Source organism: Phocoena phocoena, chromosome 21 (assembly GCF_963924675.1).
Source record: "Phocoena phocoena chromosome 21, mPhoPho1.1, whole genome shotgun sequence".
Classification (NCBI taxonomy): Eukaryota; Metazoa; Chordata; class Mammalia; order Artiodactyla; family Phocoenidae; genus Phocoena; species Phocoena phocoena.
The window spans coordinates 5,875,270-5,900,991 of NC_089239.1; the positions used below are offsets into that span (position 1 = coordinate 5,875,270).

Consider the following 25,722-nt stretch of genomic DNA (forward strand, 5'->3'; position numbering starts at 1 on the left):
AAAAAATAAAACAAATAAATAAATTCTGGAGCTAGAGAATTCAATAAATGAGATAAGAATTCATTAGAAAGCATTGGAAATAGAGCAGACCATATGGAAGAGAGAATTAGCCAGCTCAAATATAGAAAACTAGAAATGATACAGGTAGAAGAGGAGAATGAAACAAGATGGAAAAAATGAAGAAATTCTGTGAGAACTATCTGATTCCGTTAGGAAGGGCAACATGAGAAAAATGGGTATCCCAGATGGAAAAGAGAGGAAGAAAGGAGCAGAGAATTTACTTAAAGAAATTATAGCTGAGAACTTTCCAAACAAGGGGAAGGAACTGGATATACAAGTTTAGAGAACACCTAATTATATCAATGCAAAATAACCTTCTCCAAGACATATTATACTAAAATTGACAAAGTCAATGACAAAGAACAAATTTTAAAGGCAGCAGAGGAGAAAAGGTAACCTACAAGGAGCCCCCATTAGGCTATCAGCAGATTTCTCAGCAGAAACTCTGCAGGTCAGGAGAGAGTGGAATGACATACTCAAAATATTAAATCTGAAAACCGTCTGCCAAGAATACTCTATCCAGCTAAGTTATCCTTCAGATATGAAGGAAAAATAAAGGCTTTCCCAGACAAACAAAAGCTGGGAGAGTTCATTACCACTAGGCATGTCTTATAAGAAATGTTGAAAGGAGCTCTTCTACCTAAAATGAAAAGGCAAAAGCACACAAAACTTTGAGTAAAATGATATACAGACAAACAGAATTAAAAAACTGCAACTCTGTATTAGAATTGGTTGTTAAGCACTGCATAGAATAAAGGTTAAAGGCAGCTGGGTGGAGGAGAAAATGTCTATAGCTAATTCAATTTGGTAACAAACTCACTACATAAAAAGGGATAGATAATTTGAGATAACAAACACAAAAAGGGAAGAGGAAAAGAATGGAACTCATACAGGCAAATGAAGATATAAGATGCTACCAGCAGAAAAAGAACTATTTTACCTATGAGATGTTTTATACAAACTTCATGATAACAACGAAATATAAATCTAGAACAGAGACATAAAACACAAAAAAAGAGGAAACTGAGAAAAACGTCATGGAAAACCACCAAACCAAAATGACAGACAGAAACACAAGAAAAAAGAAACAATGGAGATACAGAGCAGCCAGAAAACAAAAGCAGCATTATGAAGACCTCATTTATCAATAATCTCCCTAAATGTAAATGGACTGAATTTACCAACCAAAAGACACAGAGTGGCTGAATGGATTAAGAAACAAGACCCAATAATATGCTGCCTCCAGAAGACACATCTTAGCTCTGAAGACAAACACAGGCTCAAAGTGAAGGGATGGAAGAGGACACTCCAAGCCAATGGCAGCCAAAAGAAAATGAGTGTAGCCATACACATAACAGACAAAATAGACCTCAAGCCAAAAAAAGTAACAAGAGACAAAAATGGACGGTATATAATGATAAAAGGAACAGTTCATCAAGAACACATAACTGTTATTAATACGTATGTACCAAACATAGGAGAACCAAAATATATAAAGCAATTATTAACAGACCTAAAGTCAACAAGGAAACAGTGGCCTTAAATGAAACATTAGACAAGGTGGATTTGATAGATTTGTACAGAACATTCCATCTAAATGCATCAGAATACACATTCTTCTCAAGTGCACATGGAACTTTCTCAAGGACAGACCATATGTTGAGAAACAAAACAAGTCTCAATAAATGTAAGAAAATTAAAATCATATCAAGCATCTATTCCAACCACAATGTTATGAAACAAGAAATCAACTACAAGAAGAAAGCTCTGAAAATCATAAATGTGTGTAGACTAAACACCATTCTTTGAACAACTATTGGATCAAAGAAAATATCAAAGGAGAAGTCAAAAATTACCTGAAGACAAATGAAAATGCCACATATCAAAATCTGTGGGATGCGGTACTAAAAGGAAAGTTTATATCAACACCAGATTACCTCAAGAAATTAAGAAAAATCTCAAAGAACCAACCTAACGCATATCTAAAGTAACTAGAAAAAGAAGAAAAAGTGAAGCAAAAAGTCAGTAGACAAAAAAGGAATTAATAAAGATCAGAGCAAAAATAAATGAAAGAGACTAATAAAACAATAGAGAAGATAGATGAAACTAAGAGCTGGTTCTTGGAAAAAAAGAAAAACCTTTAGCTAGACTAAGAAAAAAGAGAGAAACTCAGAGAAAATCAGAAACAAAAGAAGAGAAGTTACAACAGATACCTTAGAAATACAAGGATTATGAGAGAATACAATGAACTGCTATATGCCAAGAACTTTAACAACATACACGTGGATAAATTCTCAGAATTATACAACATTTCAAGACTGAACCATGAAGAAATAGAAAATCTGAATAAACTAATCACTAGTAAGGAGATTGAATCAGTAACTTTAAAAATCTCCCAAAAAACAAAAGTCCACAGTGAAATGGCCACATAGGTGAATTCTACCAGTAAAAGAAACTTTAATATCAATCTTTTCAAACTGTTCCCAAAAAATTAAGGAGGAAGAAATGCTTCTTAACTTATTTTACAAGGCTAACCTTACCCTTTTACCAAAATTAGACAAGTACAACACACAAAAAAGTACATTAAAGCCTAATACCTCTGATGAATATAGATGCAAAAATCCTCAACAAAACATTAGTAAACCAAATACAACAATACGTTAAAAGGATCATACACCATGATTAGGTGAGATTTTTTCCAGGGACACAAAAATGGTTCAACATCCAGAAATCAATTAGCATGATACACCACAATAACAAACTGAAGAATAAAAACCATATGATCATTTCGATAGATGCAGAAAAAGCTTTTGACAACATTTAACATCCGTATGATAAAAACTATCAGTAAAATGTATATAATAAAGGCCGTACATGACAAACCCACAGCAAACACTATATTCAATGCTGAAGAAAAGAATAGAATGCTATCCCTCCAAGATCAAGAACAAGACAAAGATGCCCACTATCACACTCTTATTCAACACAGTTTCAGGAAGAGCAATCAGGCAAGAAAAATAAATAAAAGGCATCCAAATCAGAAAGAAGAAGTAAAACTGACCTATTTGCAGATGGCATAATTTTACATATAGAAAATCTGAAAGACCCCACCAAAACCTGTTATAACTATTCAATAAAGTTGCAAGGTACACAATCATTATACAGGAATCTATAGTCTTTCTATGCAGTAACAATGAACTAGCAGAAAGAGAAATTAAGAAAACAGCCACATTTACTTACTTAAAAAAAAGAGAACATACAGATTTGAAAGGCTCCCATGGCCCTCATGGAGTATGATGGATGGATGAGTCCAGCAGTCTCAATGAGTTACTCATCAGGAAAAGGAAGCCTCTCCTCCCAGGTTCTTATGTGCACTGGGACTGAGAGAAAAAGCGGTGGCTTCATAAGAGCCTGGGCAAAACCTACCTGCTGGTCTTGGAGCATTTCCTGGGGAGGTGGGGGATGGCTTTGGCTCACTTCAGTGACATGGACACTAGTGAGAGAGGTGCCTGGGAGTACTCACTGGGGTGAGCTCTCCTGGAAGTGGCCATTTGACAGCAAGACCTGGCCCCACCCAATGGCCTGTAGGCTCAAGTGCTGGGAAGCCTCAGGCCCAACAACCAACAGAGCAGAAACACAGCCCACCCATCAGCAGACAGGCTGCCTAGAATAGTCCTGAGCCCAAAGCTGCTCTAAACACACCCCTTGACATGTCCATGCCCACCAGAGGGAAAAGACCCAGCTCCACACACCTGTGGGCAGGAACCAGGCCCTCCCACAAGGAAGCCTGCACAAGCCTCTTAGAACAGCCTCACTCACCAGGGAATAGACACCAGAAGGAAGCGGAGCTACAATCCTGTAGGCTCTCGAACAGAGACCACAAACACATAAAGTCAGACAAAATGGGATGGCAGAGGAATATGTTCCAGACAAAGGAACAAGATAAAACCCCAGAAAAACAACTAAGTGAAGTGGAGATAGGCAATCTACCTGAAAAAATAATTCAGAGTAATGATAGTAAAGACGATACAAGATTTCAAAAAAGAATGGAGGCACAGAATAAGAAGATACAAGAAATGTTTAAGAAAGATCAAGAAGATCTAAAGAAGAGAGTTGAACAATACAATAACTGAAAAGAAAAATACACTAGAAGGAATCAGTAGCAAGATAAAAGAGGCAGAAGAACAGATAAGTGGGCTGGAAGACAGAATGGTGGAAATCACTGCCACAAAACAGAATAAAGAAAAAAAGAATGAAAAGAAATGAGGACAGTCTAAGAGACCTCTGGGCCAACATTAAACAAACCAGCATTCGCATTATAGGGGTCCCAGAAGGAGAAAAGAGAGAAAGGTCCTGAGAAAATATTCAAAGAGATAAGAGCCAAAAACTTCCCTAATACGGGAAAGAAGTCACCCAACTCCAGGAAGGGCAGAGAGTCCCATACAGGGCAAAACCAAGGAGGAACACGCTGAGACACATATTAATCAAACTGACAAAAATTAAAGACAAAGAGAAAATCTTAAAAGCAGCAAAGGAAAAGCAACAAAAAACATACAAAGGAATCACCATAAAATTATCAACTGATTTTTCAGCAGAAACTCTGCAGGCCAGAAGGGCGTAGCACAATGTATTTAAAGTGATGAAAGGGAAAAACCTATAACCAAGAATACTCTACCCAGCAAGGCTCTCATTCAGATTTGACAGAGAAATCAACAGCTTTACAGACAAGCAAAAGAATTCAGCACCACCAAACCAGTTTTACAACAAATGCTAAAGGAAAAACTCTAGGCGGAAAAGAAAAGGCAACAACTAGAAAAAAGAAAACAAATGGGAAAGCTCACCTGTAAAGGCAAACATGTAGCATAGTCAAGAAATCATCCACACAAAAATATGATATCAAAACAAGCAATCATGAGAAGAGGAGAATACAAATTCAGGATATTGGAAATGCACTTGAAATTAACAGTCAACCAACTTAAAACAAACTTATATATATATAGACCACTGTATCAAAACCTCATGGAAACCATAAACCAAAAAACTACATTAGATATACACACAAAAAATAAAAAGGAATCCAAACACAATATTAAACATAGTCATCAAATCACAAAAGAGAACAAAACAGAAAAGGAAGAAAAACAGCTTACAAAAAAATCCAAAACAATTTTTTAAATGGCAATAAAAATATACATATTGGTAATTATCTTAAATGTAAATGAATTAAATGCTCCAACCAAAAGACATAGACTGGCTGAACAGATATAAAAAAAAGACCCATGTATATGCTGTTTACAAGACACTCACTTCAGATCTAGAAACCTGTACAGACTGAAAGTGAGGGGATGGAAAAAGGTATTCCGTGCAGATGGAAATCAAAAGGAAGCTGCAATAGCAATACTCATATCAGACAAAATAGACTTTAAAATAAAGACTGTTACAGGAGACAAAGAAGGACACTACATAATGATCAAGGGATCAATCCAAGAGAAAGATATAACAGTTGTACATATGCACACAACACAGGAGCACCTCAATATATAAGGCAAATGTTAAAAGATATAAAAGGAGAAATTGATAGTAACACAATAATAGTGGGGGACTTTAACACCCCAGTTACATCAATGGAGAGATCATCCAGACAGAAAATCAATGAGGAAACACAGCCCTTAAGTGACACATTAGATCAGGTGGACTTAATTGATATCTATACAGTGTTCCATCGAAAAGCAGCAAATACACATTCTTCTCAAGTGCACATGGAACATTCTTGAGGATAGGTCACATCTTGGGCCATAAGGCAAGCCTCAGTAAATTTAAGAAAACTGAAATCATATCAAACATCTTTTCTGAATACAACACTATGAGATTAGAAATCAACTACAAGAAAAAAACTGCAAAAAACACAAACACGTAGAGGCTAAACAATATGTTACTAGACAACCAATGGATCGTTGAAGAAATCAAAAATGAAATCAAAAAATACCTAGAGACAAATGAAAACGAAAACACGATGATCCAAAACCTATGGGACAGAGCAAAAGCAGTTCTAAGAGACAAATTTATAGCAATACTATCTTACCTCAGGGAACAAGAAAAATCTCAAATAAACAACCTAACTTTATACCTAAAGCAACTAGGGAAAGAAGAAAAAACAAAACCCAAAGTTAGTAGGAGGAAAGAAATCACAAAGATCAAGGCAGAAATAAATGAAATGGAGAAGAAGAAAACAATAAAAGATCAATGAAATTAAAAGCTGGTTCTTTGAAAAGATAAAATTGATAAAGCTTTAGCCATACTCATGAGGAAAAAAAAAGGAGAGGGCTCAAATCAATAAAATTAAAAATGAAAAAAGAGAAGTTACAAATGACAACACAGAAATACAAAGGATCATAACAGACTACTAAAAGCAAGTATATATCACTATAGTGGACAACCTGGAAGAAATGGGAAAATTCTTAGAAAGCTACCACCTTCTAAGACTGAAGCAGGAAGAAATAGAAAACATGAACAGACCAATCACAAGTACCGAAATTGAAACTGTAATTTAAAAACTCCCAACAGACAAAAGTCTAGGACTAGATGGCTTCACAGGAGAATTCTATCAAACATTTAGAGAAGAGTTAACACCTATCCTTCTGAAAATATTCCCAAAAAATTGCAGAGGGATGAACACTCTGAAACTCGTTCCATGAGGCCATCATCACCCTGACACCAAAATCAGACAAAGATACCACAAAAAAAGAAACTTACAGGCCAATATCACTGATGAATATGGATGCAAAAATCCTCAACAAAACACTAGCAAACCAAATCCAACAATACATTAAAAAGATCATACACCATGGTCAAGTGGGATTTATCTCGGGGATGTAAGGATTCTTCAATATCCACAAATCAATCAGTGTTATACACCACAAAAACAAAGTGAAAAATAAAAACCATATGATCATCTCAATAGAGGCAGAGAAAGCTTTTGACAAAATTCAACACCCATTTATGATCAAAAACCCTCCAGAAAGTGGGCATAGAGGGAACATACTTCAACATAATAAAGGCCATATATGACAGATCCACAGCAAACACAATTCTCAACAGTGAAAAACTGAAAGCATTTCCTCTAAGACCAGGAACAAGGCAAGGATGTCCACTCTTGCCATTTTTATTCAACATAGTTGCTAGCCATGGGAATCAGAGAAGAAAAAGAAACAAAAAGGAATCATAACTGGAAAAGAAGAAGTAAAACTGTCACTGTTTCCAGATGACATGATACTATACACAGAGGATCCTACAGATGCTACCAGAAAACTACTAGAGCTAATAATGAATGTGGTAAAGTTGCAGGATACAAAACTAATACATAGAAATCTATTGCATTTCCATACACTAACAACAAAAGATCAGAAAGAGAAACTAAGGAAACAATCCCATTTACCATCTCATTAAAAAGAAGAAAATACCTAGGTATAAAACTACCTAAAAAGGCAAAAGACCTGTAGTCTAAAAAATATAAGACGCTGAAGAAAGAAATCAAAGATGACACAAACAGATGGAATCATATACCATGTTCTTGGATTGGAAGAATCAATATTGTCAAAATGACTATACTACCCAAGGCAATCTACATATTTAATGCAATCCCTATCAAATTACCAATGGCATTTTTGGCATATCTAGAATAAAAAATCTTAAAATGTGTATGGAAACACAAAAAACCCTGAATAGTCAAATCAATACTGAGAAACAAAAATGGAGCTAGAGGAATCAGGCACCCTGACTTCATACAATGCTACAAAGCTATACTAATCAAAAGAGTATGGTACTGGCACAAAAATAGAAATATTCATCAATGGAACAGGACAGAAAGCCCAGAAATAAACCCACACACCTATGGTCAATTAATTTACAACAAAGAAGGCAAGAATATACAACGGAGGAAAGACAGCCTCTTCAGTAAGTGGTGCTGGGAAACGTGGACAGCCATGTGCAAAAGAATGAAATAAGAACACTCTCTAACACCATACAGCAAAATGAACTCAAAATGGATTAAAGACCTAAAATGTAAGAGGAAAACACAGGCAAGACACTCTTTGACATAAATGGCAGCAAGATCTTTTTTGATCTACTTCCTAGGGTAATGAAAATAAAAACAAAAACAACTGGGACCTAATTCAACTTAAAAGCTTTTGCGTAGCAAAGGAAACTATCAACAAAATGAAGACAGCCCACAGAATGGGAGGAAATTTTTGCAAATGATGTGACTGACCAGAGATTAATCTCCAAAATATACAAACACTTCACACAGCTCAATATCAAAACAATAAACACAAACAAAAATGGGCAGAAGAGGGGCTTCCCTGGTGGCGCAGTGGTTGACAGTCCACCTGCCGATGCAGGGGACACAGGTTCGTGCCCCGGTCTGGGAAGATCCCACATGCCGCGGAGTGGCTGGGCCCGTGTGGCTGGGCCCGTGAGCCATGGCCCCTGAGCCGGTGTGTCCAGAGCCTGTGCTCCACAGTAGGAGAGGTCACAACAGTAAGAGGCCCGCGTACCACAAAAAAAAAAAAAAATGGGCAGAAGATCTAAATAGACATTTCTCCAAAGAAGACATACAGATGGCCAAAAGGTACATGAAAAGATGGTCAACATCGCTAATTATTAGAGAAATGTAAATCAAAACTACAATGAGGTATCACCTCACACCGGTCAGAATGGCCATCATCAAAAGGTCTACAAACAATAAATGCTGAAGAGGGTGTAGAGAAAAGGGAACCCTCCTACATCATCAGTGGGAATGTAAATTGGTGCAGCCACTATGGAGAACATATGGAGGTTCCTTAAAAAACTAAAAAGAGAGCTAACATATGATCCAGCAATCCCACTCCTGGGCATATATATCCAGAGAAAACCATAATTCAAAAAGATACATGCACCACAATGTTCACTGCAGCACTATTTACAATTGTCAAGACATGGAAGCAACCTAAATGTCCAACAACAGATGAATGGATAAAGATGATGTGGTACATATATACAATGCAATATTACTCAGCCATAAAAAGAATGAAATAATGCCCTTTGCAGCAACATGGATAGACCAGGAAATTGTTATTCTAAGTGAAGTCAGACAGAGAAACACAAATATATGATAAGACACATATGTGGAATCTAAAAAAAACAGTACCAATGAACTTATTTAGAAAACAGAACCAGAATCATAGACTTAGAAAACAAACTTATGGTTACCAAAAGGGAAAGGTGGGGAGGGATAAATTAGGAGTTTGGAATTAACATATACACACTACTATATATAAAGTAGATAATCAACAAGGACCTACTGCATAGCACAGGGAATTATATTCAGTATCTTGTAATAACCTATATAGGAAAAGAATCTGAAAACGAATAGATATATGTATATGTATAACTGAACCACTTGGCTGTACACCTGAAACTAACACAACATTGTAAATTAACTATACTTCAGTATAAAATTTAAAAAAATTTTTAAACAGAAGATACAAATAACTAAAATTAGAAATGAAATGAGGACATTACAACTGATACCACAAAAATAAAAAGGATTATAAGAGACTACTATGAATAATTATATGCTAATTGCATAACATAAAAAACATAAACTCCTAGAAACCTAACCTACCAAGACTGAAATACACAAAAATATTAAAGATATTACTAGATCAATAATGAGTAAGTAATGAAAATGAATCAGTAATCAAAAACCACATAATAAAGTAAAATTCAGGACCAAGTAGATTCACTAAAATCTTCTATCAAACATTTAAAAAAGAAAGATCCCAAAGAAATATTTACACATTCATGTTCCTTGCATCATTATTCACAATAGCCAAAAGGTGGAAGAAACTCAAACGTCCATTAACAAGTGACTGGATAAAGAAAATATTGTATAGGTACACAGTGGGATATTATGCAGCCTTAAAAAAGAAGGGCATGCTGTCACATGTTACAACATGGATAAAACTTTAGGACATTATGCTAAGAAAACATAATACTCTGTACTCCTTCATTAGAAAACAATTCAAGAAATAGGTGATTTCACACTGGTGGGCTATTTCAAGAAAAGGCACTAGAACTTCTTTTGCAAGCTCCCTACTGGGCTTCACAAAGGTTGCAGTTAATCCTCATACCTGCCACTGGTAACCACATAGCAACGTATATTTTGTTTAAAGGAAGTTGTTCAGGGGCTACCCTGGTGGCGCAGTGGTTGAGAGTCGGCCTGCCGATGCAGCGCACATGGGTTCGTGCCCCGGTCTGGGAGGATCCCGTATGCCGCGGAGCGGCTGGGCCCGTGGGCCATGGCCGCTGAGCCTGCGCATCCGGAGCCTGTGCTCCATGGCGGGAGAGGCCACAGCAGTGAGAGGCCCGCAAACCGCAAAAAAAAAAAAAGTTGTTGAAACCTTTTAAACTGTATTTCTATGCCTTTGAAATCTCAGTAAAGAACATTCTCTGTGTGAGGAAAAACAGGTGGTTAAAAAGTAATCCTGTAAAAAGAAAAAAAAAGAGAAGAGAAAAGAAAGAAGACTACAAAGGTTTTAAGATACTGTATCAATAAAAGGCCACCAGATTAGATAAAAAGGGTCTGAGATTGATAAAATTCCAAAAACATCTCTGGGCTACCAACCAAATAAATAAATGGTTATTGGTTTAGGCCACTAAATTTTGGAGTGGTATGCTACACAGTAAGAGATAATTTACACCTATCTTAAAGTCTACTTTGTCTGATATTAATCTAGCTAAACAGGTTTTTAGAATATTTTTATGGTATATTTTTTATAATCTTTTACTTTCATGACATATATTTTTGACGTCAGTTGTAAGCAGAGCGAGTATGTACGTGTGTGTGTGTGTGTGTGTGTGTGTGTGTGTGTGTGTCTTATATCATACTCTGTCTTTGCTTTTAATTAAACTTTATCTTTGGATTTTAACTGCAGTACTTAATCCCTCTATATCTAATATAATTACTTACATATTTGAGTTGAAATATTTTATCTTAATTAGCTTTTAATTTGTTCCACATTTATGAAACAAAAGTTTAATGTACATTTTTCTTTCTCTTTATTGCTTTCCTTTTTTTGATTATGATTAAAATTCTGCTTTCCTACTTCTAATTGCCTTGTCATTTTGTAAGAATGTGATTTTAGTGTATGTGTTGACTTTGTACCGGGTCAGCTTAGCCACGCTAAAAAACCTATCAACTCTTTAATGAGTCATACACTTCAATTTTTGTCACCTCTGCCAAGAGTTAGCTCAGCTTCCCTGCCTCATATTCACCTCTTCAGAACCAATGACTTCCTTATGGGAAAAAATATCTTTATTTTATAACTCATATTTTAAAATTTTAATATCTCAAAATTTTGTGGGTCTAATCTATGAGTTTTTGTTTTGCTAACCCTTGTACATGGTGGCTAAGTCTCTTATGGATTTTGAGCTCATATATGGCTGATATTAATCTGCAGGAATCCTGCTTGAAGTTGCATTCCTCCAGAGAGAAATACTACTTGCTTCCATCAGCTGCCCTCAGATCTACCAACCTGGGACAAATGTAGCCTCATAGCTTAGAATCTACTAATTGCCCATGCTGTATAAATTCAAAACCCAAACCTATACAAGACCTGAAGTACAGTCATGCATCCTCAATATGAGAATTTTGTTCATTTTCTGTCATTTCATTTACCTTGAACTTAGGAGAACAAAACATAACTTGTTCCCCTAGAACTTAGCTAGAACAAAACATATAACTTGTTTTCTTCCTTTGCTTAGAAGGAGTGGCATATTTGCTTTGTAGACTACCCTTCTAATTAGGCTTAGGCAATTAGATATTATTGTGTGCGGGGGTAGGGTTTGGAGGAGTTCTAATCTATGCTTCCACTGAGGATGTAGTCCTTTTGAAAAAAAGAAAAATAGCTGGCAAGCTTCAGAAAATGAAAAGATAGTTCACTTTACAAAAGCAGTTAGAGAGCCCAGAATACAAAATAAATGAATTAACAAAAACTTGGTGTATTCATAATTTTTAAGCATTCATTGCAAAAGCAAAATAAACTTTTATCAAAAAATGGTTTTAAAATTTTTATTATATCCTTGAAATCAGGTTAAAGACGATTGTTAAATCATTTAAAAATAACAATGCAAAAAAAAGAACCTACCAGATTTTTATCCACAATAATATACATATCAAGATATCGGGGGAATAACTTGAAATAGCCAGGTCTCTGAAAAACATACAACATGAGTCTTGAGAAATTTCCAAAAATTTGCCTTCTATTGAAATTACGTTCAGAGATAAACTGAGAGACGAGTTGATACTGATCAAATATTAAGCTGATTTTCAACTACAAAATTTATGTACTATTCAGAAAATTCCAGTCCAAAGCATGCCTGTGATTAATAAGAATTTTCAATGAGACTCCAAGCTATACAAGAACCCAGGTATATTTCGATTTTTGCAGTAGCTGAAATTAGAAATATTAAGTTTATAACTTTCCTTAGCCTTATGATAATTTTTCATAGTAATCTTCCATGTGCACAGATTTTCTGCAACCAATTATTAGAACTACTTTTGACAAACAATGTAGTTTAGAAAAATATTACTAAACTTTACAATCATGGGCAGTTCACTAGAGCCAGGAAAGTTATTTATGGCAGCTTACAGGTCTTTGTGGAGGAAGAATTCATCAGTTCGCTTTACATGTACCTTATGTAAGCCACTGATATTATTCATTTCTGAATTCTCACATTAACAAAGACTCATTTAGAAATCTACATCACATATTATTTTCACCTAAATTACCAGAATAATTGAGGAAAAGAAATAATTTACATTAATTATCCAAATGCCCACACAAGAAAATTAGGTTTTTGCTTTATTTAATCTTATACTCACATATCTGTTTCCAAGATTACCTAAGTTTTTGCTAAACTTTCACCTAACAACAAGCATAACAAAGAACTTAATTTCATTCTCCATCCATTTGAAAAGTCATGTAGAGCCATCATGAAAAAGTAAAGCAAATTTAAAATTTGCATATCACCATATTTTGCTCTGAAAGTATTTTTTATTTCATAAAATTATACTGAAAAATTTTAAATTAAACAGTCCACACTTACTTCTGAACTTTTTCTGACTTGATACTGTGAGCTATCATAGATATAAGTGTCATTTTCCCATAACAGAGGAATATTAGTTATATCATTTTTTTCTTCATGAATCATGTGCGTGAATCCTGATACAGCTTCCATTGGTTCAATTCCATATGAGATGTTTTTAAACTGCAATATTCCCCTGTATGTTAAAATAATCAAAACAAATCTGATATGATTCTACTGAAACTATGAGAAATGTTGGCCAAAAATTTTTTTACATTTAAAGTCACTTTATTTTTCTATTTATCTCTTTATTCTTTGAGGTGTTGCTCCAGAACTGGACCAGTAATAACACAGGATATGTATGGCTTTTTATTACAAATATTCTAATAAAAATATTTTGATTATCTTAAAGAAAGAAGGTTAGTGGCATGCATCCATGTGCTTAAAGGGGTTAAGACCTCTACCTAGGGTGTTGATTTTCTCAGCCAACCTTTAGGAGCCATAGACACTCTTTTCCTTGGTCTTAGGTCCTTTTCTTCTCTTTGAAATCTCTACCTCTCCTCTGACACTTCACGTCTTAAATCATTTATCTGTGTGGCTGAGTTAAAGGTGCTATGCGCCTAAGAAAGACTACGAGCAGAGCCAAAGTACCTGTCAGACTCAGGCATTCCACACTGTCAACCATTCTAGGAAATTAAGACACGAGTTAAAACATAAAGAATTTGGGAAAACTAGATTAGTATGGAGAGACCTAATCAGCACCTCCCACACTCAAGATTGCTCAAAGCCTCAAGCAGCATATCCTGTTAGAATCAACAAGTAGCCTCCCATCTGGAATGGATGCTGCCGGGGTGACACACTTTATTTTATCAGTAATTCTTGTTCACGCCTTTGGGAATTGAAATAACAAAGGTGACTGTAGAACTAGAAAAGATACATAAAGGATCAACTTATAGACTGGCAAGATCTAGTACTGGCAAATGGAATGTCTTTAAAGAGGCTACAACCTGAGTCCTGAACAAATGTTGAGGGATACAAGAGAATTTGGAAAACCTGCAACATATCCATGATAATTGCAATCCATCTGAAAAAAAATACACAGAGAAAAACAAATGGATAAGTTCTTTTTGAAATGGACATCCCAGATATCTCACTTATACCTTTTACTTTCACTACCTTAGTACTTTAATATGAGTGGCCATTACCCAATGAAGTTGTGCCAGGTAGAAATAAGAACTAGTCCACATTATTCGATTTCAGTGAATGTGTAAAATAATATTCTAAACTTGCATAATATTTGTATTTTTAAAGAAAATCCAGAAAAAGAAATCTGTAACAAAATACCTAAGTCTTACCTGAGCTAACAAAGGCTGAGAATGTTGGGTGTCATCTTTGTCATAAGAGTAAACAACAGAAGCTGAAGATAAAAATGATCTAGGCAGAAATCACCAAAACATGGTCAAATTGTGAACAGAAGACATAGAAAAATTATTCTTCATAATACAAATTTTCCTTTTGAGGGAGAAATTTAAAGTAGTGCATTATCTTGGCATATCCTATTGCCCCAATGCTTGTCATTTACAATAAATTAGGGGCAGAGGGAGGCATTTTAATTATAGTGACACATAATACTAAAATGCATGATAATGAACGACCTAAATTGCTAGAAATATCAAATAGCGAAATAACATAGGTCTCAATTTCCAACAAAGAACTTTCAATTCTCTGTCATTATTGCTCATTAATTCCAGATTTTAAACTTGAATCTCAAAATTAAAATGTAGGGTTAGGACAGAATTTTGAAAGATTCTTTAGCATCACTACAAATTCATATTCACTAAGCTTAACTAAGTACCAATTCTTCCCAATAACCTGGGTCTGAATTTTCTTTCATTCTCCTTAGTAATTATTCAGAAACTTGACACCGCTCCTGTCAATCATCTCAATAACTTCCATGTCACCTCATCAGATCACCTGTACCCATCCTCACTCCTTATATTTATTCCCAGAGAACGACTACTTCTTTTGTTCAAAGCAAACACTTGTGCTATGCGTCCTATTCTGCACCATGTATTGAAGATACATACTTTATTGGTACTGTAATTTCAAACTCTTCCTCTCTACTGGTTTTTATCTTAACACTATTGAAAAGTTTATTGTCAAGTCATTATTATCCTAAATAACTCTCCCTTGGCCCTGTGTCCTCCTCTAGCTATTCCCTACATATTTTCAATTCTCAACAGATTTTACCAAAAGAGTGGTCTACACACAGTTTCTTTGCTTTGTCAATTCTTACTCACCCTGAACTGCTCTGGAAAAGATTCATAACCACCAGAATGTCAAATCCGAAAGACAGTTTTAAAATTATCATTGCACTGGACTTCTAGCATCATTTTGAAAACTGTGACCACTCACTCTAATCACTTATTTTACATCACACATCACTCTTCTGCTTCTCTTCCTACCTCCCTGACCCTTCTAGCTTGATCTCTTTCGGTAGAACCGAAAAGAGAAATATTGGTCTTTCCCAAGATTCCGTCTTTAGCCACCAGTATATTTGTAAACACTCTGTAAGCTCTCACTTAAAAAAAAATTACACCAAATTGATTACTGCTAAATCTATATCCCTATTGCCAATCTCTCCTTAGAGATTCAAATTCCTATATTCATATACCTAAGGGAAAAAAAACCCACTTGAATATCTTATAAGCAATGCAAACCAAACTCACCCCTTCCTCACATAAATATCTCCTTCATTAATATCCCTCATTTTATTACACTATAATCTACCAATTTTCTTAAGCAACAACTAAATTATCCAAGATTCCTCACTGCTTCCCATTCTACCAAATCTATCCTCAAGGTTTACTGAATTTTTCTTTCCAGCGCTATGATCACTGTTCAAGCTGCTATCATCACTCACCTAAACTATTATATAATCATACAATTAGACACCTTACCTCCACTTTTACCCCCTCAGAAACAGCCTATAAAGACTCAACGGACCTATATAAGTACATGCTTAAAAACATTTTGGCTTCTAATACCCTTATCATGGCATTCTAGATCTTCTACAGTCCAGCTCCTGCCTACTCTTCCAAAATGTTTTACTTCTATCCTCAATAAATATGTCCTTCAGTCATTCACACTACTTTTTGCACACCACAAAAATCCAGTCTGTCTCAAACCTGCACATGATTTCCTTGAATCAGAATGTTCCCCAACACCACCTCACTTCTTCACAGAGCTAACTGTCTTCGCTCAAGTCATCTCTTTCCAAAAAGCCTTCTCTGATTTCCAAAGAATACTATCTACACATTTATCTTAGTAACGCATTATAAAACAGTTCTCCATTTCTCTATTGATGTGTTTGAATATATCTTTCTATATTATAAATTATTTACCTGTATCCATGTTTTATTGCCTTTTGTATGCCTATGACTTTACCCAATAACTGATATACAATAGGTACCAAATGTATATATGTATCAAATATACATTTGCATTGAGAGGGAAGAGATATAGGAACATATGCATATGTATAACTGATTCACTTTGTTATAAAGCAGAAACTAACACACCATTGTAAAGCAATTATACCCCAATAAAGATGTTTTAAAAAATGAAATAATCCTATTTGTAATTATTTTTAAAAATCAAGAAACCAAAAAATTAAAATTTGAAAAGATAAAATACTTACTGCTTTTTAAGATGGATAAAATATGGTTTTCCTTCTATTGTAATGATGTAAGCAACCTGTACATGAGCATCCAAAAACATTTCAATAACACTTGTAAATAATATATGCAAAAATGTTTTCTTCAAGTTATGCTCTTAAAACTGACAAAATTAGGAACAATATATAGCTATCATATGTGCTTCCCTTCCCATGTGGATGTTGGAATCTTCAGGATTCTGAATTGAATTGCCTCCTATTCACCGTTACTCACATATCTGAGGGACAAGCTTGCTGATAATTACCTTTTGCCTTAGACACACACCACCAATTCACCATGCCCAAGGCAAATGCCAAGATGCCCACCTCACTTGAGAGAAACCTTTGCTTGCTTACTCCCAGCCCTCCTGGGAAGTAAATTTTCCTGCTCATTGGAAGACACACTCCTAAAAGACAGAACTACAAGAAATCGACTATATCTCGATAACACAATAAGTACCATTGCACTTTGTTTATCGAATGCAAGCAATGAAATTCCTCTGGAATAGAAGGTAGGAGAGGATAGAGGAAGGGCAGAGACATGTCTAGAGAACCCTCTAGAAGATAACAGAAAATATAAGATTCATTAAATTATTTATTTGGTTAATTTAAAAAACTTATTTTAGCAAGAGAAATAGCCATTTAAAAGTTTTCAGTTCTTTAACTTTCTATTATAACAGAGCAAGATTCATTGCAGCAGATAAATGTTCTAAGAATCATTTGAATGGCGCTCTACAAAGACGTCTAAGTGGAATCTTGAGGGGACCTGAAAATTGCACCCTCTAAAAATGCCTTCTTATTAAATAAATATGATGAAAAAATAAAGGGGAATATGATAGCACCAATAAAATTTAAAATCCACATGTCTTACAAAGCAAAACAACAACAAAACTAGGATGCAATTAACAAGAAATGTACAAAACTGAGAGGAGAGAAAAACTCAAAAAAGACATCATCCAGAGCTTCTACAACTTTTCATCCAACTGTTTGGAATTGTGTTCCCCTCCATCCAAATTTACATGTGAATTCCTAACCTCAGTCCCTCAGAACGTGACCTTATTCAGAGACAGGGCCTTTACAGAGGTAATCAAGTTAAGGTCATTAGTGTGGGCCCTAATCCAATGTGAGTGGTATCCTTGTAAAAAAAAGTAAATTTGGACACAGACATACACAACAGGAGAATCCCACGTGAAGATTCATACGAAGACATCTATCTATAAGCTAACAATAGAGGCCTGGAGCAGATCCACCCCTCAAAGTCCCTAAAAGAACCAACCCTGCGAACACCTTGATCTTGGACTTCTAGCCTCCAAAACTATGAGACAGTAAGTTTCTGTTGTTTAAGTCACATTGTTCATGTTTCTTTGTTACGGAAGCTCTAGTAAATGAATACACCATTTTTTCCATTAAAAAATTACAACAAGTGCTAAAGAACAAGATCAAATTTTTAAAAATACAAATAAAAAATAGAGAATAATAACAAAGCCACAGTAATATCTATAAAATGACCATGATTAAAATGAGAAGATGGAGAATTTCAGTAGAAGTATAGAATCTTTAATAAAGTAATTAAAATCAGAAAGACATTTCTGATTTTACAGAAGAAAAAAATCAATATCTGTTATTAAAAATTCAATAAAAGGGTATAAGAGAATATTAGACACAGCAGGGGATAAGATTAGTGACAGGAATATAGGTCAGTAGAAAATATCCAGATTGAAACACAGAGAGAAAAATATGAAAAAGAAAAGAGAAATGTGACCAATGAAAAATGTCTAACACTTATGTAATTATAGTCCAAAAAAATATGATAAAGATAAGACTAGGAAAGAAATGACATTTTAAAAATTCATGGCTGATACTTTCAAAGCTTATGAAAGGTATCAACCCACAGTCTCAAAATATTCTATTATTCCAAATCAGGATGAACACAAAGAAAGTAAACCTTTCTTTGGCATGGTTTACTCATGACATTACTCATGTCATGCTCAAACATTTAAAACAAAAGACAAAGAGAACATACTCAAAAATCAGTAAGAGAAAAATGACCCATTACTTTCAAAATAATTCTTAATAAATTATGTGTGGATGGATCTAGAGACTGTCATACAGAGTGAAGTAAGTCAGAAAGAGAAAAACAAATTTTGTGTATTAACGCATATATGTGGAATCTAGAAAAATGGTACAGGTGAACCGGCTTGCAAGGCAGAAATAGAGGCAGATATAGAGAACAAACGTATGGACACCAAGGGGGGAAAGTGGTGGGGGGCGGGTGGTGGTGGGATGAACTGGGAGACTGGGATTGACATATATGCACCAATATGTATAAAATAGATAACTCATAAGAACCTGCTGTATAAAAAAATAAATAAAATTTTAAAAATAAATAAATAATGTGTAACTCTACGACTGAAACAATGGACACCAGAAGGCAATGGAATGACACCTTTAAAGTTTTGAAAGAAAAGTAGGAGTACCTATACTAACTTATATTAAGACTTCTGATAAAGCCACGGTAATTAAGGCAGTGAAATATGGGTCAAAATAGGAAAAACAGTCCAATGGCACAGATGATAAAAGGGTCAAGCCAACAAGAAGATATAACAATTGTAAATATATATGCACTCAGCACGGGAGCACCTCAATGCCTAAAGCAAATACTAACAAACACAAAAGGATGGATTGAGAGTAACACAGTAACAGTAAGGTTTTTAACACTCCACTTACATCAGTGGACAAATAATACAGACACAAAAGTAATAAGGAAACACTGGCCTTAAATGACACATTACGAATGCACTTCAGAGATACTTACAGAACATTACATCCAAAAGCAAAAGAATACACACTCTTTTCAAATGCACTTGAAACACTCTCCAGAATAGGTCACATATTATGCCAAAAACAAGTCTCAGTGAATTTGAGAAAACTGAAATCACATCAAGCATTTCTTTTCCCAACCACAGAGGTATGAGACTAGAAATCAGAACGAGAAAAAAACTGCAAAAAACACAAACACGTAGATTCTGAACAATATGCTACTAAACAACTGATGTGTCACTGCGGAAATCAAATAGGAAATCAAAAAATACCTGGAGACAAATGAAAACGGAAACAAAGTGATCCAAATTCTATGGAATGCAGCAAAAGCAGTTCTAAGAGGGAAGTTTCTAGTGATACAAGCCTATCTCAGGAAACAAAATCTCAAATAAGCAACCTAACCTTACACCTAAAGGAACTACAAAAAGAAGAACAAACAAAACCCAAAGTTAGTATGAGGAAAGATAATGAAAAGATCAGAGCAGAAATAGATGACATAGAGACTTAAAAAAAAAACAAAACATGAAACTAAGAGCTGGTGCTTTGAAAAGATAAATGAAATCAATAAAACTTTAGCCACACTCATCAAGAAAAATGAGGGCCCATATAAAATCAGAAATAAAAAAGCAGTTATAACAAACACACCAGAGCTACAAAATATCATGAGAGTACTGTGAACAATTATGCACCAATAAAATGGACAATCCAGAAGAAATGGATAAATTCTTATAAAGGTACAATCTACCAAGACTAAATCAAGAAGAAATACAAAATACGAACAGAATTGTAATGAACTGAATCAGGAATTTAAATAAACTCCCAACAAACAAAAGTCCAGGACCAGATAGCTTCACAGATGAATCCTACCAAACATTAAAAGAAGAGTTAACATTTGTCCTTCTCAAACTAGTCCCAAAAATTAAAGAGGAAGGAACACTCCCTAACTTATTCTATGAAGCCAACATCAGCCTGATACCAAAACCAGACAAAGACATCACACACACACACACAAAAATTATAGGACAACATCACTGATGAACAGAGGCAAAAATCCTCAACAAAATATCAGCAAACCAAATTAAATAATATATTCAAAGGACCATACACCATGATCAAATTGGATTTATGTCAAAGATACAAGGATATTTCAATATCTACAAATCAAATATTGTGATACACCACATCAACAAATTCCAGGTAAAAATCATATGATCATCTCAATAGATGCAGAAAAAGCTTTTGACAAAACTCAACATCATTTATGATACCTCAACATAATAAAGTCCATATCGGACAAGCCCACAGCTAACATACTCAATGGTGAAAAACTGAAAGCTTTTCCTCTAAGACCAGGAAAAAAACAAGGATCCTCACTCTCATCACTTTTATTCAACATAGTACTGGAAAGCCTAGCCAGAGTAATCAGACAAAAAATAAATAAAAGAAAATCAAATTGAAATGGTAGAACTACAACAGTCACTGTTCCATACAACATGATACTATATATAGAATATCAAGAGGCCACCAAAAAACTATTAGAACTAATAAATGAATTCAGTAAAGTTGCAGGATACAAAATTGATATACAGAAATCTGTTGCATTCTATACACTGACAATAAACTATCAGAAATAAAAATTAAGAAAACAATCCAACTTACAATTGCATCAAAAAGAATAAAATACCTAGGAATAAATCTAACCAAGGAGGTAAAAGACCTGTACTCAGAAAACCATAAGACACTGATGAGAGAAATTGAAAATGACACAAACAGATGGAAAGATATACTGTGTTCATGGATTCGAGGAATTAATATTGTTAAAATGACCATACTACCCAAGGCAATCTACAGATTCAGTGCAATCCCTATCAAACTACCAATGGCATGTGGCTAGAAGAGCCATACTCAAATAACTAGCTTCTGCAAGTTAGCAAATCAATGACAGCCCAAAGTTTCTGAAAGTCAGCCAGTCAGTGACAGCCACAGCTTCTAGATAGGAGTAAGTGCCTCCCTCCTCTGACACTGCACTGATGAGGATTCTGAAAGTGAGAAGACCAGCAAGTACTCTTCCTGTACTAACTGCACTAACACAGCTGAGAGCCTGCCAGCACCTGATCACTCACTTCTGAAAGCCCATGGCTCCCTGACACCAGGCTTCCCAAAACCTTACATAACATTAACTCTGGCTTTCTTCAGAAAGACTGTGTTTACAACTGGCCCTTACAGGCAAATTCCCCATTTTTTAAAATAACGTATCAAGTTCAGTTTATAGTTTGTTCACAGGTTCACAATCTTTTCAACAGTTCAGCTCATTTATGATTAGTTATGAGTTTGAACATGTGAGTTTCACTGACACAGCTGCAAGATTTTCAAATTCAATATTTTCAATTCTTTTTGAAATGGTTTGGAACTACTACCTATATTTTTATATGTGTATATTTAAGCCCCCAAATGTCAAAAGGCAAGTGCAAATTTTGTAATGAATTTGCTAACAGTAGAAACTCCTCAACTGAGGAAAAAGTCCTTTTGGAGCTCTTTGTGCAGTTTGCAGTTGTTCGCTAAACATCAAAAATGGTGGAAAGTCAAATATAAACCAGCACATGCTAAACATCAAAAATGGTGGAAAGTCAAATATAAACCAGCACACGCTAAACATCAAAAATGGTGGAAAGTCAAATATAAACCAGCACATGCTAAACATCAAAAATGGTGGAAAGTCAAATATAAACCAGCACACGCTAACAGCTAGGCAAAAGGAACAAATGGTTTCCTCCTACAGTACCAAAGAAGGTCATATAACAAATGTGGGGGATTAAGAAAAATTCAGAGGAAGAAGATGTAAGACTTGTAGCAGGCACTGTACTGGTTTTCCACTCTGCGTACCAGCAGTCTTTCTGCCCAAACGTCTAGCTGAATGCACAACTACCAGAAATACCTTTTGATTCCAAAATTGCAAGCAAATTTTCAAGTGCCAAGTTAAAATCCACTGCCACTATCAAAGAAGTAACACCAGCTGGCCCTATGTTTAACACCTGTGGACCCTCATCCTGTAAATATCTATCTGAATGGGTCCATTTTACCCAAGATGATTTAAAGTTACACTGGCCAAAATGAAGAACTTTTGACATTCCCAAATTAGTTTACCTCCACATGCAATTGGGAAAAAAAAAAAAAAGTGTAACAACTAGGCAAAATGAGTGGGAAGCTTATTTAATTGGTATCTAGAGGCCTCTAAACACAACACGGAGAAATTTGTCCCCCTCCAAGCTATGGCTGAAAAGCTGACCCAGACTGTCTCTTAACTTGAAAAATCAGCTCATCTTTCTCACTTTCACTCACTGATCACTTTCAGCTCTTCCCTGACTAACTGAAAGTTGAGGTAAGTAGCTGAGGGCAAATCCGCAGGCCTAGGACAAGGGGCGGGGCCCAGAAAACTCAGTAATCAAGATAAGTACTACTTCAATGCAATACTTTAAATAATCAAAATTAATGCAAAACTTCCGTGATGGAAAAAAATATCAATACCTTCAAGAAAGACAGGATCTGACCTGGTCTAACCTCATTCAGCCTCATCCTAATCCCAGTTCTTTGCCACTCCCTTTAATTCTGCACCTGAGTCAAGCACTTTGCTTGCCTTTCCCTAGTGCTGGCCCCTAGTGCTGGCCCCGATCCTCCTTAGAATCCTTCGTCCTCAACAGAAACACACACACACACACACACACACACACACACACGGTCACACACATAAATACACATCAAAATGCTCCTCCCTGTGAACCTGGCCTGAGTGGTCAGCTGTGCCTCCAGAGCTGGAGCCCACCTTCAGCTACTAGGGTCTTGATATTAAAAGCAACTTAACACAATTTAAGAAATAAAAATATTTTTTCCCAATTACATTAGTTTCTGGATGTTCTATTGCCTCGGATGTTGAAATCTTTTCAGGAACTGTGGTCTGCAGAAAGCTTTTATGAGGATCTAAAACAAAAAATAAGCAGTTACTGTGATACTTGTAATCTTGCATTATTCATTTCTAAACCCAATTCATTTGTTTCTCTACATTACCAAGTTTTTCTTATAATCTATGCATCTACTTTTCCTTTCTGCTGTCCTTCGGTCATTCTTATCGATAAATTTCTTAAGCCTTGTCAAATCTTAACTTTTTATTCTCTACACACACACATACACACACACACACACACACAAAGTTAGACTGCTGTAGGTAGAAAAAGGCCACACCTTTCAATTCTGTCCGTTTTCCAGACAAGGAAACCACCCCACGGAAATGAAAAGATTTTCCCCCGGAGGCTGCCTCTCTGCCTCCCTAGCTGCAGTCCTCGAGGCCAAGGGTCGGGAGGCTGTGGGAGGTGAGGGCGAGGGGCGAGGGGAGGGAGGGAGTACTGGGCCTGGACCCTGGACCAACGAGGGCAGCCCCCCGACCGAACAAAGCGAGGGGAACGGTCTCTGGACTCACTGTGGCCCCCGTGCAGCCCGCCTAGGCCGGTGAGCAGAACCAGCAAGAGGAACATGGCTCCGCTGACCTGGAGCCGCGCTGGCCCAACAGCGACGACCGTTGCGCTGACTGAGGGCGGAGCGCGGGAGCGAGACGCGAGCCAGCAGGGGGCGCACGGGGAAAGCGCCGGAAGGAAAAAGCCGGCGGAGCGCTCGGCGGCCTCGGGCCGCGGCGGGCGCGCGCGCCCAGCGTGCCGCGGGTGGGCGGGGGGAAAACTTTCGGTCCCTAGTTAAGGAAGGAAAAGCCGCGCGAGTTCCAGTTCTCAGATGAAGGGGGTGCCTGGTTTTGTTTGCGTCTTTTCCTTAGGCTGGCGGGTTTTTTTTTTGCGGTACGCGGGCCTCTCATTGTTGTGGCCTCTCCCGTTGCGGAGCACAGGCTCCGGACGCGCAGGCTCAACGGCCATGGCTCACGGGCCCAACCGCTCCGCGGCATATGGGATCCTCCCGGACCGGGGCACGAACCCATGTCCCCTGTATCGGCAGGCGGACTCTCAACGACTGCCCCACCAGGGAAGCCTAGGCCGGCGGTTTTTGAAGTAATTTCTAATCCCAGTGAAAAGAAGGAGCAAGGATGAAAATGCTCAAGTTACCGACAGCAAACAAGGTTCCTCCTAGTACATTACTTACCGCAGGAGGCGGCAAAATGCGTGTATTTGCAAAGACTGGTGCGAACACGGTGGCTTCTCTACATTTCATGGTTGGATATGCCATTGCTAGACAGCCATGGAATGCAGAAGACCCCATATACGATCCTTGTCCGAATATAGACTCTTCCAAAAAATCTTCCTTAGTACCCTAAGTTATTATTGCCACACTCTGTAATCTTGCAGTCCCTAGTTTTTACGTGTTTACCTAGCCCTTTGTACGTTCTGCCTCTATTAGGACCAAGAACAGTTTGATTTCTTGACGTCTGTAGGCGTTCTTTCCTTCGCAGATCCTAGCCCACATCACATTAAATACATTAAAATACAGCCATACTCGATCCTGGCTATAAGTTTGCTTTAACAAATGTTGAAATCATGTCTATAAGTTCACTTTGAAACTGCTTGGCTGTCCCGAAAAACCAAGAGAAGTTACTAGCAGAATAGAACAGTAACAAATAATCTTTAAAAAGAATCAAGTGGCAAGAAAAAAAGTCACAAGTGTTGGAATAAATAGTAGAATGTATACTTATTGCTTTGTGGATTTGCAGTTTGGAATATCCGATTGACAAACTCTCCCAGGAAGGAACAAGAAAGGATTTTTAAAAATAGAAAATACCAAAATAAAATTAAGAGATAAGGAGAATAGAAGTAGAACTGTTAATAATAGCATTTTCCAGAAAGAGAAAAATTTAAATAATTAGGAGGAAATATTTAAAGGGATAATGGGGAAAGTTTCTCTTAACTTGAAAAATAAGAGAATGACTTTAGAAAGGACCCAAGTGTTAAAAACTGGGCTTTGGAGGAAAAACAAATCTGAAATTTTAAATGACAGGAAAGATTCTGAAATCT

General features: G+C 36.3%; 1 protein-coding gene across 1 annotated transcript in view; it reads right to left on the reverse strand.

The window, feature by feature from the left end:
* Positions 1 to 24,246, reverse strand: part of LOC136141917 (disintegrin and metalloproteinase domain-containing protein 5-like) — a 144,748-nt gene extending 120,502 nt beyond the window's left edge. The window contains exons 1-7 of the mRNA XM_065900073.1: positions 24,192 to 24,246; positions 23,616 to 23,695; positions 16,886 to 16,941; positions 14,541 to 14,619; positions 14,193 to 14,269; positions 13,207 to 13,381; positions 12,246 to 12,311 (exon numbers count right to left, since the gene is read on the reverse strand). Coding sequence (XP_065756145.1) covers positions 12,246 to 12,311; positions 13,207 to 13,381; positions 14,193 to 14,269; positions 14,541 to 14,619; positions 16,886 to 16,941; positions 23,616 to 23,695; positions 24,192 to 24,246 — 588 coding nt within the window. The remainder of the gene's footprint in view (positions 1 to 12,245; positions 12,312 to 13,206; positions 13,382 to 14,192; positions 14,270 to 14,540; positions 14,620 to 16,885; positions 16,942 to 23,615; positions 23,696 to 24,191) is intronic.
* Between the last annotated feature and the right edge of the window lie 1,476 nt (positions 24,247 to 25,722).